Source organism: Aedes albopictus, chromosome 2 (genome assembly GCF_035046485.1).
Source record: "Aedes albopictus strain Foshan chromosome 2, AalbF5, whole genome shotgun sequence".
Taxonomy (NCBI): Eukaryota; Metazoa; Arthropoda; class Insecta; order Diptera; family Culicidae; genus Aedes; species Aedes albopictus.
Window position 1 is genome coordinate 491,498,105 of NC_085137.1, and position 17,383 is coordinate 491,515,487.

The window sequence follows — 17,383 nt, forward strand, 5'->3', positions numbered from 1 at the left end:
ACTGGTTGCTCACTGCTGCCATCTATACAACTGATTGCGGCAGTATGAACAATTTGACACGGTTCATTTGCGCGCGCAAATTTCACATCAAAACAAAAACAGTGTTTTAATTACTGTTTGTTTTTGTTTACATCGTATTTATCGCATTAATCGAGTCTAACTAATATAAACGTTAAATGAGCGCCTAAATGCAAAGCGATCACCATCGAATAAGCTCTGTAATTATCCTGTGCTTTCCTTCACGCCATTTATCATTTAGTGCTGGTCTAGGAATGATTGACAACTGGATAGTGGCTGACGACAAAGTTTTCAGGGGGTGAGTGTCGCCCACCTTGCCCTTGTTAATCTGATCCTCGTCGGGCACGAATTAGCTGCCGGGCTGTAACTGCAACAGTAACAGATCATACTCTTACGGAAAGCCTGCACTCTTCCCTCTTCCCATCGACGAAGTGCTTGTTGTTTCCGGCGAGGCAGGCTTTTTTGCATGGCGCATTTAATATGAGTTTCATACACTATATTAAATTTCGAAGGTTAGCAGTCGATGACCATGATTATTTTATTTAGGAAACTGACCCTTCCTCTGGTAGGTTAGCCAGTTTATCACCATATTTGGCCGGAATCAACGGCTCTACTTCCCTTGAACCTACAGACCGACTGGTGTAAGAGGTAACCACGCTAACCGTTACATCATCAACGCCGATCACCACCTCCAACCAACGTGAAAAACAATAAATATAAAACGTTTTTGACAGTTGTGTTCAGGTGGGTTGGGTGATGATCTGAACACGATCGTTGCGCCATCTACAAATGGTTGCTATAGCTGGGTTATAGTTAGAGTTGCTATAGTTGGGATCCTTTATTTGAAATGGCGGTTGCAGGTGACTACACACATGCAGTATGCTAGCATAATCATCTGTTATCTGTGGTCTATACCTACGATACGACCAGGGACTCACAATGTAAAGGTAAATTCGTTTAGGAAGTTTTTGTCATAAAATTTTCCACTCCAATCAGCGCATGCGACGAAGCACATGAGGCACATCTTGAGAAAAATGAGGCACACGACTTTAGGTCTCATAATGTACAGTGCTCATGGGAGCTCGCTTGCAATGCGCCTCCCGTACATGGGACTACAGCACGTGTACATAGGTGTACATTACTCTGTTTCCAATGCATATGGGACATATATGCAAATCACGACAGTTTAGTCTATCATCAAAACTCCACAAACGATATCTGCTATCATCAATATGATTGATTGTATCATTGATTTATAATTCTATATATGATAGCATGAATAATATGAAAACAATATCCTGTACAATTATTGTATAATACTGTTTTATTCGGGCTGGTGTTATTGTTGTTTACGTTGAGTGTTTGTTTTGATGAAATTTCGCATAACTAGTGAATAGCGCTCGTGCATCTTGAAGCGGAAAACGTTTTGTCCGGAGTTTTGTCCAAGAATTTGAATCACCGAAACGTGTTGACAATGTCGGTGTTTACATCGTGAAAGTATTGAATATTTGCGAGATGGGCAAAGTGCGATACAGATGCTGCGTACCGGGGTGCCAGGCCAGGAGCATAAAAGGTAAACGAGGGACTGTAACCTTTACTCAGTGCCCCAATCCAGATCGCTTCAGTTCACCGCATTTACGAGCGCAAGCGAAACTGCGGCTAGAAGCTTGGCGGAAAGTAATTTCTGAATCGCTTACACCGACCGGACGGATTTGCAGTAAACACTTTTTGTCAGGTAAGATAGCTCTGTTCAATGAGGTAGGTTGAAGTTCGTATAAGAAAATGTAACAGGGACTAACAAGGGGACAAGTTCCCCATCTTCTATCCTTTTTTCTTGTTTGTTAAGGCGAGTGAGAAAGAAAAAAGAAAAGACTGCGCACGGTAGTGGTTAGGAAAAGGGCTGCGGCTAGGACAAAATATCAGGATTTTTCATTAAAGCTGTTGTTTATGTGGAGGAGGGTACCTATACACAATTGGCTTCTTTAGCGGTGTTGAGATAATTCCATATTCTGAATCTGCATGCCAAACTGAGCCGAAATCCAAATTTTCATCAATGTTGGTGCCCGGGAACCTATTTAAAAATCAATTTGAAGTTTGTATGGGCGCGATTTATCGAATCACCCCTCGCAGCATTTTGCACTGGGCGGAGCTGTCAAAAGGTGATATCAAAAAATATCTTTCAAATTGATTTTAGATACCAAAATAAAATTCCAAAAATCTGAAGAAAAAATCATAGTGGCTCAGAAAAAGGTGCTCTTTCGTTCTTGTACCGACTTTTCGAACCCTCTAAGCAGAATACCCTCTATGAATGAGTGTAATCAGTTTGTCAATTGTATTGAATTTTTTGATTTTATACGAAAGAGCAGTTTTGTACCTTTTAATTCCGCCCTATGTTGCTTATCCTTTGACAGATACGCGTATTTCGACTACCACTTGTAATCTTCCTCAGTGTCAGTTATCCACTGGATAACTGACACTGAGGAAGATTACAAGTGGTAGTCGAAATACGCGTATCTGTCAAAGGATAAGCAACATAGGGCGGAATTAAAAGGTACAAAACTGCTCTTTCGTATAAAATCAAAAAATTCAATACAATTTTTAACCTAAAAACCCCAATTGTAGAGTGGGATGCGCTTGAAAAGAAATGAGATAAAACTCAGCCTGGACATGCATGTACGTAGTATCTGAACGACCCTCAAACTGTATAAACACATGTATACCAGATGTATACGTGTATAGGTTCCAGTCAAGCCGACGGGAAGAGTCCAAAAATTTGTAAACACACGCTTGCTTGATATCAAAACCTCGGATCCTCGGATCAAAACATCTCGTCGCGTTTATTTATTGTTTCGGTTTGATGATTGAGTGAAAAAAGATGGAAACAAAGCGTACATCAACTAGATTCTGGTGCGGTGTTCCAGGCTGCATTAGCAAATGCAAAGGACAAGGCCAGAATAATAAGTTTTTTAGATTCCCCAATCCTGCAAGACATAAGCCAGTCTTTCTGAAGAATCTTGCTGCAAAACGTTTGAAACTGTGGAGAGCGGTGTTCGGTTCCAAAATCCGACCGGAAGCCCGGATTTGCGAATGGCATTTCGAAAGTGGTAAGACGTTGTGTTTCTCAAGCAAAACAAAAATATTGTACATATACTCAATAGGGGTGTTCAACGAGCGGCTCGAAATTTAATCGCATTGGCGGCGATGCTGGTTTTGTTTGTGGTTTACCATGAGATAGTGGAGGAGGCAAGATTTTTTTTTTTATTTATCACATGCACACTTCTGAAAACTTCGAACAGAGAAAACAGTGTGACCCGACTCAACTATTTGGAACTTCAAAGGTGATGATTTTGTTTGCGATTTCCTGTAGAAAAATGAAGGGAAGATTTTTTGCTTTTTTCACTTACACGCCCATAAAAAAAACCCGTAGGAATAAAGAGTATTTCCCGGCTCATTCACCTTCGTAGTTGCGATTGCGAATAGTTTTACGTAAAAATGTCAACATGCGCCAACTCCAATGGCACAGTGTGCCAAAGGAACATTTGTCTGTGACATTTACATTCGATTACTAAACAGAATATCATTTTATTACTGTTTGTATTATCATAAACCGGATTATTTATCGATGATACAATTAATCATATTAATGATATGATGTTTTAATGTATCGTCGTTTCAAAATAAACTTCAATGCACTAATAACAGTTTTAATTATTTCTGACGTTCGATTTAAATAGGTCGAATCTACATAGGAATCACAGCAAACATACGACCTATTCAAATCGAACACCAAATTTCACGTGACCCACGTGACCCAGAGCACTTTGTCATTGTCTTGTTTCACTTGTTCAGAAAAAAAATATCATATATATAAAATCCCAGAGTTGTCTGTCCTTCCGTCACGCTTGAAATGTTTCGCTGAAATGTTTCACAGAATGAAAGCTACAATAATCATTGCACTGTAGCATTGTACCTGTGTTGACTTGGTGCATCCTTACATTGGTGCATCATTGCATACAGGGGATGGCCAAAATGTTTGGGATAGGCAACTTTTTTTTCTCTCACAAAAAAGTTCAACATGCTAAAACTTTTCATAGAGTGCATCAAAAAATGTCAAATTTTGACTGTTTGTCAACCTACTATATGTGCATCATTGGTACAAATTTGGGCTCGATTGATTAATATTTCGCAAAGTTAGAACCGTTCGGGTAAAACACTATTTTTTAGACAAGTCATTTTTGAGCTGTCATCTCTCGGAAACCAGTAAACCGAATTGAATGAAATTTTGAACGTACACTAACAATATGCAAATGCTTCACAAACTATTAAAACATAAGTACTTTTTAAACTTTGAAAAAAGTTATCATGGATTGACACTTTTTGGATTTTTCTCGAAAAAAGGTAATTTTTTTACATCAATGTCAATACATTTTAGTGTTGATATCCAAAGATTTTCCACTTCTGTTCTCAAGTTATCTCTAATCAGATATATTAGAGCCCATTTAGATTGAAGGAAGAACACATTTAGTATTTTTTGTGTGGTATTGTAAATGTGACTTATTTTCCTTTATATGGGTAAAAATTTCAACCCGGTATAACTTAATTCGTCGTGAGAAAATATTACATTTTATAACGTCGTATTAAATATCAATATATTGTTGATAAACGTTAAAAAATTCATTCAATTCGGTCCACTGGTTTCCGAGATATGACAGTTCAAAAATTAGTTGTCTAAAAAATAGTGTTTCACCCGAACGGTTCTAACTTCGCGAAAAAGTTATCAATCGAGCCCAAATTTGTACCAATGATGCACATATAATAGGTTGATAAACAGTCAAAATTTGTGATTTTTTGATGCACTCTATGAAAAGTTACAGCATGATGATTTTTTTTGTGGGAGAAAAAAAGTTGCCTATCCCAAACATTTTGGCCATCCCCTGTAGCTGCATAATTGCATAGGTCATAGCTGTATCGTTGCATAGGTATATCGTTGAATTGGTGCACCATTGCATTGATGCATCATTGCATTGGTGCATCATTGTATTCGTACATCGTTGCATTGGTGCATATTTGAATGAGTACATCGTTGCATTGGTGCATATTTGAATGAGTACATCGTTGCATTGGTGCATCATAGCATTAGTGCATCGTTGCATAGATGCATCGTTGCATTGTTACATCGTTGCATTGGTGCATCGTTGAATTAGTGCATCATTGCATTGGTGCATCATTGCATAGGTACATCGCTGCATTCATGCATTGTTGCGTCGTTGCATTGGTCGTACATCAAACATAAATGCATCGTAGGATTTTGAAAGCATTGTTAAATCAATTCAGCAGTTTCTTGAATTTTCTTTCCTTTTCTATGGATCAGAACCCTACAACAGTCATTTACAGTCAGGTGGATTCTTGGAAGTATACCTTCTGGCGCTTCTCAATGAGATGCCCAATGCTGTGAGATATTTCACATATGCGTTGATGTAATAGCTTTCGTTGAATCATTTAAAAAGTTTCCTTCTAGAAGATTCTGTGAGTAAAAATCATATGTCGTTTTCGTTTTTGCGGCGGTACTACACCGGTGCAGCACTTTTGCACCGAAAATGTTCGTTTTTGATTTTCGTGCTGCATCGATGTAGCACCACAGACAAACAGACGTAACACTCTGATCTTTACTATCGTACTTCGATTTAACGATCTTTTTCAAAATTTGATAGTTGGTCAACTACCCACCTGTGGCGCTTACATCGTTTTTGTTCGAGTTTGACGTTTGCTCACTACCGCCACCTAGTTCATGGTCGGCCAAACATAGTCATTTTAGCATTGGGCGAATATGTTTCCGTGACTATGATTTGAATCGAAAAATGTTCGAAGTGTTACGTCTGTTTGTCTGTGGTAGCACATTTTCTGCACCGCGCATGATAGTGCAGCACTCAGAAAATCGGGAGTGTAGCAGGTGTACACCGCGTCTACCAATCAGCGTTCGCAAAGTTGTCAATATTTTGGTTTTTATACACGCACACCAATGCAACTACACCATAACCGTTCGTTTTTTCCAGGGAAAAGTGTAGCACAAAACGGTGTAGCACCGCCGCAAAAACGAAAACGACAATAGATATGAAATCCCAGAGTTGTCCGTTCTTCCGCCACGTTTTGAAATGTTTCGCTTAATTGTTTCACATGGATATACAATTATATTACCTTTCCATTGTTCCGTCGTGCATTGTTGCATTATTGGTGCATCGTTGCCTTTTTGCATTGGTGTTGTTGCATGGCTGCATTTTTGCATTGGTGCATCGTTGCATTGCTGCATCAATCCTGTAGAAAGATCTAGAAGTTTCTTTCATTCCATGAATTAGAACCCTACACCGAAGAAATTTTCCGTTTAACTATTATGTGTGAAACTATATATTTTTTTGCAATTTGGCATCATCTTTAAAAAGTATGTTTGCAAACATAAATTTTATAAAACTTTCGACATTTAAAAGTTATGTCTAGCAGTAAATAAAATTCATTTGGATGATAAATAAAATTTATGTGTGAGAATTATGATATTTATTAATGAGTATTTTATAACAACTATCGGAAAATTTCACATAAAAATTATAATTCCAGTTATAAGCAAATTAAAACAAGCAAAACTTTGAAAATATTGATAGTTGTTTATTGGTCCTTACTTTCCGTATACATACAGGGTGTTAGGTTCGTGAGTGCAAACTTTTCAAAGGGTGATAGAGTATCATAAATGGTGAAAAAAATTGTTCTACGCATATGGTCAAATCTCAACCGTTACGTAGTTATTGAACTTTCCATGTTTTTGATAATTATTGCCTTAACTGGCTATAACTTTAAAATGGTCAAATTTGTCGCAGTTTTTTTGCCCTTATTCGAAAGATTATTGAATTTTCTATCAAATGGCATCTTTGAATCGATTGGTTTAGTTAATGAACTAAGTTTTCTAGAGCAAATAGCTCAAAAGTAGTGTGTTTTAATTTGTTTTTGTCAATTATCTTTGAAACATGCGTTATAATTTAAAATTCTTTCTTCGGCAAAGTTGTGGCTCCTTTTCCACTCTACAATTCGTTCTTTGACACCAAACTTCTACCTCTTATCGTTTTCTTGCAATTTCGATTCAAATGTGCGGCACAGTGCGCAAAAAAGTGCTAACCTCGACAGTTACAAATTTATGATCTGAAATGCGATGTTTAAATCAAAATTGCAACAAAACGATAAGAGATAGAAGTTTGATGTAAAAGAACGAATTGTAGAGTGAAACAGGGGCCACAACTTTGCCAAAGAAAGATTTTTTGTTTATTACGCATTTTTCAAAGATAATTGACATAAACAAATTAAAACACACTACTTTTGAGCTATTTGCTCTAGAAAACTTAGTTATTTAACTAAACCAATTGGTTCAAAGATGCCATTTGATAGAAAATTCAATAATCTTTCGAATAAGGGTAAAAAACTGCGATAAGTTTGACCATTGTAAAGTTATAGCCAGTTAAGGCAATAAGAGTCAAAAACATGGGGAGTTCAATAACTACGTAACGGTTGAGATTTGATCATATGCGTGGAACAATTTTTTTCGCCATTTATGGTCCTCTATCACCCTTTAAAAAGTTTGCACTCACGAACCTAACACCCTGTATATAGTATTTAATGCTGCTGGTTCCGGCTAGGATGAAAAATCGTTCTTCCAGGAGATGCCGCCAATGCTGGGCCTCCATCTTTGCTCTTTCCGATGCTGCCGATAAGGGAAACCGGTGCTTCCTGGATCAACCGCACGAATCGTGGCTGATCTGATGACGGGCTTTCTATTACAGCCAGGTTCCTAATTCTATACGGATGTTACTGGCCGATTCCTACCTGGAATTTACGAAGGCATCATTGTAATTTGACGATTTTTATTGGACTTCTTTTGTTACTCAATCCGTCAACAAAACTCATAAATACTTACTTGGCTTTGAATTAAAATTGGATGGTTTGTTCTGGCTCCTAGTGTAGCTATCCAGTTCCTCGTCCAGTTAATCCAGCTAAAAGTTATCAATATGGATAATATGACGGTTTTTTTTTTCAACAAACAAGAAGATAAACTTACCGACAAAAACAGAAGGTCTTGTTCAAATAATTTCCCGCGCAATTAGGCATCATGTTGTCTGCTTGCTCTGAGCTGGCCAAACTTAACTTTTATGTTTGTACAAACATAATTTTAACTATAAGATTCCACTTATAATGTTTATGCAAGCACCACTTATACGTGTTATTATTGACCTTATATAGAGTAAATCGGTAATTATTAATGTTATAATTGCACACTTAAAAATAGCGCTTGTGAAACCTTATAAAATGTAAAGGTCATAACAAAATAGATTATAAGTTTGCAATTTTATCAGTGTACAACAGTCATATACAATCCAAGGTTGGATATGTAATAGTATACCTTCTGGCGCTTTCTAAAGAAGTGCACCATACTGAGTGAAATATTTCACATATACATTGACGCATTAGTCTTCAAGGAAGCTTCTAGAAATTCTACTTCCAGGAGATTCTAGAATTTTCTTGATTGGATAAAAAACTACTGTTTTTAGGAACGTGGCTAGCCACGTTGGGTCTGCTAGTTGTTGAAATACTTTGCTTATAGGTGCAATCGCATAAAAACAGTAGCTGTTGGAGCTGTGACAGTTCGACGGAGATATTTTGACAGCGGTGCATGGAGATATCTTGACAACCGTTTTGATTCTATTCGCAGTACCCGATTGTAATGTTTATTTATTTATGAGCCATTTTACGAAGTGACAACAATGTTGATGATGTTATTTATTGGTTTTCACGGGTTATTGAACACTACCTCCTGTCAAAATTCATTCATAAAATCGGCTCGTAAAATGTTCTATTGTACATATAAAGTCAACAGGTAAAATTTTCACCCCAATGACACAAGTAATACAACTTCAAGATTACAGAGATTACAGCTAAACATTAACAAAAACACGCTTAAAACTACGCTTATTGACCAACGTTGTACCACTTTATTCTTTGCCATGGAATATGCATATCGTGCCATCATCAATCAGCAGGATTTTCCACAGCAGTTTTACTTTAAAAGAAGAGCCAACAATACCATCGAAAAGTTTTTTTTTAGTTTTAATTATTGTGTATTTTAACTTGTGCTAAATCTGCACTTAGCGCCGGAAATGTTGAACATGCATAGCATCTATGGTATAGGCACAACAGCGCCACCATGAGAAATGCAAGTACAATTCGAACTTCACACTACATATGGACGGCGTTAAGTCAGAGAGGACAATGTGTCTTTTACCTAATTTCTAAAAAAAACGACTTTAAAGTTTGCAACTATACATTTTGAGTTTTTTCAACAAATGTTCTTGAATTTTTGCCATAAATCTTAATAGCTTTTCATCAAAGCATTGCTCTGTATTGATCGCGAAAAAACGGAAAATAAAGCTTGAAACCGAGAAATTGCTAAGTAATTGATTGTACTTAGTCCACTCTGACTGAACGTTTTTTGGGAAATCTACAACCGACTACAGCTCACACTCAAGTTTTTACATATTCGATGAAAAAATAATGCACAAGTCGGACAACAGTTCTAGACGAACATTTGAAATGTGCCTATCTGCTTTGCGTAAACAAACATGTTTTTGTCTCTGTATGGCCCATCTGCATCCACCAATGCACAGCAGCACCCTTATCAGGAAGAGTGTTCTTCAAGCTATCTGATAAGGGTGTTGATGTGCGAGAGTGGATGCAGATGGGTCATACAGAGACAAAAACATGTTTGTTTACGCAAAGCAGATAGGCCCTTTTCAAATGTTCGTCTAGAGTTAATGTGAGCAGGAAGTTTGAAATTTGTTATTATTTTTGTCATTACACTGTTGATTACCATTTTCAATTTTTATGTTCAGTCAGAGTGGACCAAGTACAACACTTCAATGTCACATGAAGGATAGTCAATCAATGAGCTATTTAAGAATTATTAACTTGACCATTTAATAGCTAACAACTTTTGAACGTATTTTCATAGTTCGGTACGTTTTTTTTTTCAATATTGTAGTTACACAGTTCATAATATTATGTTTTCAGTTCAAAACCGAATTAGCATTTTTTCTTTTACTTCCGCTGCTTTTACCTTGCGTTAAACACAATGTCGGAAGTGGGGCGCTGTATTGTACACCTGGTACTCTATACAGCGCCCCACTCCCGACATTGTGTTTAACGCAAGACAAAAGCAGCGGAAGTAAAAGAAAAAATGTCGCTAATTCGGTTTTGAACTGAAAACATAATAATTTATTCAGAGGATTGGCGTTTTTCAAAAAATTCGTTCTGACAGAGTAAACCAAGTACACAATTCTTAAATAACTGGTAAACTCTATTTCTTCATGAAACGGGTATTGGTACATTTCAATATGATGCCCAACAGCTACTAAACAAACATATTTTGATTTGTAAAGGATTACGAAGAATAAGGTAATTTCAACTATTTTTCTTAGAGACACATGGTCCACTCTGTCTGCACGCAAAATGCCACAATATGCTTCAAGTTGCCTTCAAGAAGCCTTCAACACGATGATCTGTAAAATACGATATTGACCATAATAAAATGGATTTTCACGTGCTTTCTTGATCAATAATCATCAGAAAATGTGTTAGGGAGTCATACGATTTTGAAAGGTATTATATTTTGATGATAAACTATTTTGATTATTGGATATTAATCAATACATATTTTTCAATTTCAATGTTAAGACATCAAACATTTGGTCCACTCTGACTGCTCACGATTTTCGCAGTTCAATCAAAACTAAATTGTGCTATAACTCTCTAACTCTCGTTAATTGTAACATTAAGAAAATCGGGTGAATGTTCCAAGTAGCTACAGTAATTCTCAATCAAATGCCTTAAAAATATAATTTTCGCCAATTTTGTTACTTGGTCCCCTCTGAAGTTACGCCGACCATATATATATATATATTTTTTTTTTCAGGAGAGCCAGCAAGATTGACGAGTACAGGCGATGTCGATTGGGTTCCAACACGTTTTTTAAGTGGATGGAAGGGAAAGCCTTCCGAGAGCGAGAACGATGCAGGCGATACGGAAGGTAAGATCTCATTTTGGTCCGGCAGAAATGCTTTTTCGAGGGGATTTACTTATCGACCGACAAAGAAACAGACAACACACTCAACAGGTTAACCCGTTTTACCCCAGGTAAAAAATAAAAGTTCAATAAATCGCCAGCAGCCCATTTCTCAAAAGAATTTAACCAAATTTTAGCTTAGCTTAGCTTAGACTGACTGTACATGTCAATGGTTGCTACTCCGTGATTGATCTGATCTGGTATAAATTGCACTATGATTTGGATGAATGAGGGGCTGGGATAACCACTTATTCTCAAAGTGCAATTTTAGCATATCATACATTTTTGATCAATAACGGCGCCGGCCAAGTCCTTACAGTCAGTTGGGGAGGGGAAGGAATGTTAGAGTGTGATGGTTGCTGCTACTAGAGACCGAGAGCACTCTGCTTCTCCACAACCACCACGGGAAGGGTGTTTGTTAGTGTGGTAGGATATAAGATCTGGGAGTCACCAAGGTCAGTGATGCGATCCACGGATAGGGGATATTACAGTGTAAGTGAGACGAGACTTACATTGTTAAAATATTCGGGCGATACACTCATACTCGCAAAGGTTTCCACTCATACTCGCATCCATTATTCATTCTTCCACGCCGTTTAACTCCAACCGCGATTTATATTTTAGTGTTACTCACCCCTCAAGAAACGGTGTAAACACAACAGACCTGACTCTAATTTTTATGTTCTAGAACCGCTCCCGATTTGTTAATCACAAGAGGAATATTATTAGTGTCCAATTCGTCTGTGACTTCCCTCCATGCACACTCCGTTTGCAAAGTTCATAGGGACTGCTGAATTTCAAAGGCAAGGGCAGTATAACAACCCCCTTGTTAGACTTTTTGTTACCACCCTCATTCCATAAATCCGTTGTAATTAATGAACGGCCCCATATCAAGGAAAACAAAAATGTGGTCTAACTGGAATATTTATTCTGTAGAGGCTGAAAAAGCTGCCACCGACATCAATGCCAAGTGAATGTTACAGAACTCATTGATCCCCCTGAGCAAGTCTTCGTTTCTGTTCATTCACTAGTTAAAGTGTGATAAATACACTCTTATGTACTAACGCTTTCAACGGTATTTATATCAAATGTCAAATAAAACATCGAATTAATAAAACATCGACCACTAGTCAGAGACTAAATCATAGCGGCAGAAAAAAAAAATTTCGTTCGTCGATACCCTGCTGCGTCTGGTTATCCTAAACATTAGATAATATCTTTTGGTTTGTAAATGTTTTCATAATTAGGTACAAACTATGAAATAATAATTTGAATCTTTTCGACAGATATACATTGACTAGAGAGATCATCGGATAGTATGGACGTATTGCAAAACGCTTACGGTGATATCTTTTGGTTGCTGCCGATTCCTGGAGATGGGAACTGTCTTTTTGGTTCTGTAATCCACCATCAAAAGAATTTAACCAAATTTTGAACACAAACTCGCACAACAGTATAGTTTTAGAAATATGCGGGATCAACATTTTCTTGGACTTCTGGACGGAGTAAGGCCGGTGGGTCACTGGGTCAAATCGGGCAAAAAAAGGACAAATACAATTTGCACCCCCATAACTTTCTTCTTAACGAAGTATTTCAATGGGAGTTTGCACATTCAGTTGCCTAATGATAGTTGATGTTGCTACAGGTTCGAATTAAAGATTTTCCGATAGCTTTCTTTTGAGTTCTAGAGATATCTTGAGAGATATTCAACATTTCTGAACCATCTACATTTGCGTTTGATGTTTTCAAATGAAATTAAACACGAGATATTATTCCCTTATTGACCCCATAGGTAATCGGAGACATCTGTAGAATAAGTGTTGTCCTGTTAATATTTCCTGAATGCCTCAATGGATTGTCCGAATCCGTCCTTACAAAACATGAACACTCTAAATAATCACCAAGGATTATTATCAATTATTTTTTCGCTCTTATTTGCACCAATACTTGAACATGTGTATACAGTTTGTGATATCAACGAACTGTAAAAATTTTGGACGATCTGATTAACCGTTATGTGTCCGACAAACTTTTTGCTTTTTTCAACACCGTGCATTTTAAATGGGCGCTGGTACCCGGGTACCCTGTCGGCCACATAAGGGTTAAAGCCATGCCTTGACTACAGAGAACAACCGTTGATGGATTACAATTAGACTTATTTGCATGCGGAAAACAACGATTAGCTCCAGAAACCAATACTACATCGAACAGGAGTAAGTAAAAACCTCGACTAGATTCCTGAGTACCCGGGATGGCCTGGCTGAAGTCAGGCTTTGAGTTCATTGACCTGTAGATAAACTGTAATCACATGTTTTACCTATGTGGAACCTCTGTGCACTACATAAACTCATATTCTATCATGTGTCAATAAAAAGGTCTCGCACAATTATTCCTAGGAAAATGTGATGACCCAAACGAAGTCAAGGCATGAGACTTTAGAGAACCATATACGGACAACAATAAGAGTTTGCCCTCCAAACGTTTCCAAATGGTTTTAAGTCTAGGTTAGTGGGCAACCCACCCAGAATATAAACTTCCAGACATTGTTTGGCATTGATAATGATTAAGTTTGAATTGTGAGATGAAGCATTGCCTTGTTTAAAATACCTGTAACCATCACTACGACTAAATCAATCCCATATTGAGATATTTCGAGTGGGCGTTGGAAATGATTCTGATATACCAAACAGCATACAGTCTACCTTTCTATGAAACCCGCAGTCCAGCTTCTATTGAAGAAATGCAGTTTCATGCACTGTTAGTATCCAGTCCCACTTGCTGTTATGAATTATACAGCTACTCAAAAAAGCGGTCTCCAGTCTGAGACAACGAACAAATTAAAATCGCATTGAAGGGTGCCAAAAACATACCCATTGGAGCCAAATACAACGGTACCACATTGTATTTAATGATTTTACCCTTTTTGAGGAAATTTAGAATAACGCAATAACGCAATATGCCATTCAGCATCCAAACACGACTGCAAGGAGCTGAGGTAGTAACAATGGAGATGATTTTGATCCCCTGATTTCAAATGGGAGTATGCTGAATACCAAACGATATTTCAAAACTGTAACTATTGTCTATGATAAACACTTTAGTGAGAACTTCCATTATAATGGTGATAAATGGTATTTCCAGCCAGATAATTCAAAGCCATGAAATTGCTGTCCTAGTTTGATCGCTAACTATCAAAGACAACAATCGTATTGAGAACATTTGAAGAATATTGATCATCAGTTGTAAAATTATCATACTAAAAATCGCCAGGTATTTGTTGTATCTGCATATATGCGTGGATATATGTTCAAAATACACCAAACGCCAATGGCATTAACATATGATACCGATTCCAAGTCGTACTAAAAGAATATTGAAGGCTCGTGGAAGTATTATAACCTCGATGATAAGGGATTTCTTAGATAGGACATCACACATTCTTTAGTAGGTCAACATAGTGCCTATAATTTTGGCCAGACAGTTTTTGACCCATTTCAAAATTTTAATTAGTTTCTCTATGTTGATAATGGTTTGAAGTAAGATACGTTGTATTGTTAATATGTTGTCAATATAGACAATATTGGATTACTGCACGAATTTATACTGGCCTGCTTACTCCCACACGAAGTTTTTTTTTAGTTTCTATTTCTGTGTATTTTAACTTAGATGCTAATCCTACACTTCCCACACGGAGTGCCGACATCGCTCAAACGTCAAATTTTCTGTGAGACCATACTAAAATTATTGCATTTGAATAAAGCTATCTTAAACGGAGATTTATCAACCTAAATATCGTATCATGAGCATTGCCTACAATTTTAACCAGTACTGTATGTATATGGTACGTATAAGCACGTATAAGGTAGTGTAGGTTGAGCAGTTTATTTTTTTCTAATTTGAATTAAAAAAAACTTGCGCAAAATTTTGTCAATTTGTCACATTTTTAAATTAATGTTATATTACAATATACATTTTATACGTTATATGCACTTATAAGGTTATAGAATTTATATCCTTTAAAAATCTTGTATATATAAACATATACATTAGCGTGGTTCAAAAAATCGTTTTTGCTCCACACCGCTTATTCGATTCTAAACCAGATTCTAAGCCTTCTCCTAAAAAATGAGCTGATTTGGTTGAAAATTGAGAGTGCACAAGCCCTTCAAAGTTTGTATGGGAATTACTATGGGAAAAGAGTGTTTTCCATTCAATTGACCGTAACATTTCCCCAACATACATAACATATAAATAGTATACATCTTATAGTCTCACACCATAGACTGCTTGATCACTCTCTATACATTCCTTGAAGCGTTACATAATTTGCACATGACCCCGGCACATCTGACGTAATGAGAATTTGACACTTTCACACACAAGCTCACACATACAAACTAATGAATCCAGCACCAGGTTGCGAAGCCGCCATTAACCAATCCAAATGCCTGGTTGTGCTAAGAATTTGTATAAACATTGTAAACAACTTTTGTTCTACCGTATATGGATAGGCTTGCATTAGGTTTCGTGAGACATTTTTTGGACAATGTGAATGCAACATATTGTGTGTAAATATTTGTGTACTAAATGCTTTGTGATTGTGGATACACGATAGACGAGTGCACCGATGAACTGAATTCATCGCGGTCCGAGAATTTTGAAGCGGGGCCGCTTCTAATCAGAAGTGAACGATTTCCAATCAGAATTGAACAATTATGATTGGGAATGGCCCCGCTCTAGTGTCAAAATTCTCGGACCGCGATGAATTCAATTCATCGGTGCACTCGTCTATACTTAAGTGTTAAAATGTTGGCTGGTTATCAAATCCATAAGGTGGGAATATGATTGCCATATATGTGGTCAGTATAGTTTTGACAGCTTACAATTTGCACCATGTTTATCGACGCGGTGTTTGTGTTCAATCAAAATGGAAAATAAAGACGCCCCGAGAAAGCGCAAAACCATTCAGTTTTGGTGTTGTGTGCCCAGTTGTAAGTGCGGCTACAATCCGTCGAAGAGAAATATAAGCTTTTTCACCGTACCGGACCCGAGGAAGCAAAAGACAGTCCTCCAGAGGCAACTGGCCAAGAAGCGCCTCAAACTATGGAGTGAAGCGATCGGTTGCGAAGTGCAGCCGGGGTCGAGGATTTGCGAATGGCACTTCCTCTACGGTATGATGGGCTGGCAAATTTTCATTTCTTTTTCTGATTATATAAGAAGAGCTATTGGTATGCATTTTAGGAAAACCGGCCAGCATGACCAGTACCAGAGACGTTGATTGGGTTCCATCGCGTCACTTAGAAAATTCGACGAGAGAAAGATGGACCGTTAGCGAGGTTGATATCAATGCAGGTAACATTTCGGTGGGCCGTGCTTAACCCTAAAAGGGATACCTTTATGGCCTCAGTTTCGTCACCTCGCTGAGTGTGTTCCATCAAAGACGAGCTCTGAAAGGCGCCTGGGGTCCAATGGACCCCAGGTATCCCTTTTAGGGTTAATTAAGCACGGATTAAGGGCAAACGTCTTGAAATACCGCTTCAACAATGCATCAAAACTTCAGACGCACAAATCTCAAGAAGCAAGCTTCAAACAATAGTGCATTTCATTATTCTGTTCTTGCTCACTTGTAATAAGCTTAAAATAAGAAGCTCGGATGCGCTGGTTTTGTTTACGAAGAGATTTGTGCGCTCAAAATCGTGAGTAGATGCCAAAGTCGGCCATTGTGGCGGCCATTTTGGGATTCTAACAAGTCTGTCCTTAAGAATAAGTGGAGGTTATTTGCTCCATACAAAATTCTTACTGTCGAAGGGAAGCTCAGAAGTAATGAACATACCTTTCGTAATTATCAAACAATCCCTTGTTTTGTGTTCATACTTTACGCGGGATTGGTAAATAAGATTTTTTTTGTTTGACATTCGTCGCAAGCAAATCGAGCTCACCAATATTAATAAGTTTGTCTAAATGAGTATGAGTGACATTACATTACACTGAAGAAATACTTTATTTTGGAATCGTCCCAGCAAATTTACTTATATTATTTTTGTTCTATTTTTGGTACCCGTGTGCGTTTTTCGCTGAACATATCTAGATTGAGTTTAAATAAGGGCGAAAGTAACATGAGAGAGTTCTCTGCGTCGACTTTCTCTTCTTCTAATTAAAGTGACAAGATGCAAGCATGGTTGCATTTTTTGGTCATAAATCGCTAGGTTGCGA

The 17,383-nt window shown here is 37.5% G+C and overlaps 1 protein-coding gene across 5 annotated transcripts in view; it reads left to right on the plus strand.

Annotated features, from left to right (window-relative positions):
* Nucleotides 1-1,382: 1,382 nt before the first annotated feature.
* LOC109423319 (zinc finger X-chromosomal protein) overlaps nt 1,383-17,383 on the plus strand; it is a 33,488-nt gene continuing 17,487 nt past the window's right edge. Inside the window, exons 1-3 of one of the 5 annotated variants that reach the window (XM_062854221.1) lie at nt 1,383-1,753; nt 11,021-11,134; nt 16,412-16,522. In XM_062854221.1, coding sequence (XP_062710205.1) covers nt 1,534-1,753; nt 11,021-11,134; nt 16,412-16,522 — 445 coding nt within the window. In that variant the 5' untranslated portion in view covers nt 1,383-1,533. Of the gene's footprint in view, nt 1,754-2,666; nt 3,123-11,020; nt 11,135-16,036; nt 16,342-16,411; nt 16,523-17,383 lie in introns of those variants that run through there. The other 4 variants (XM_062854220.1, XM_029870585.2, XM_029870584.2 and 1 more) reach the window with 4 other exon arrangements.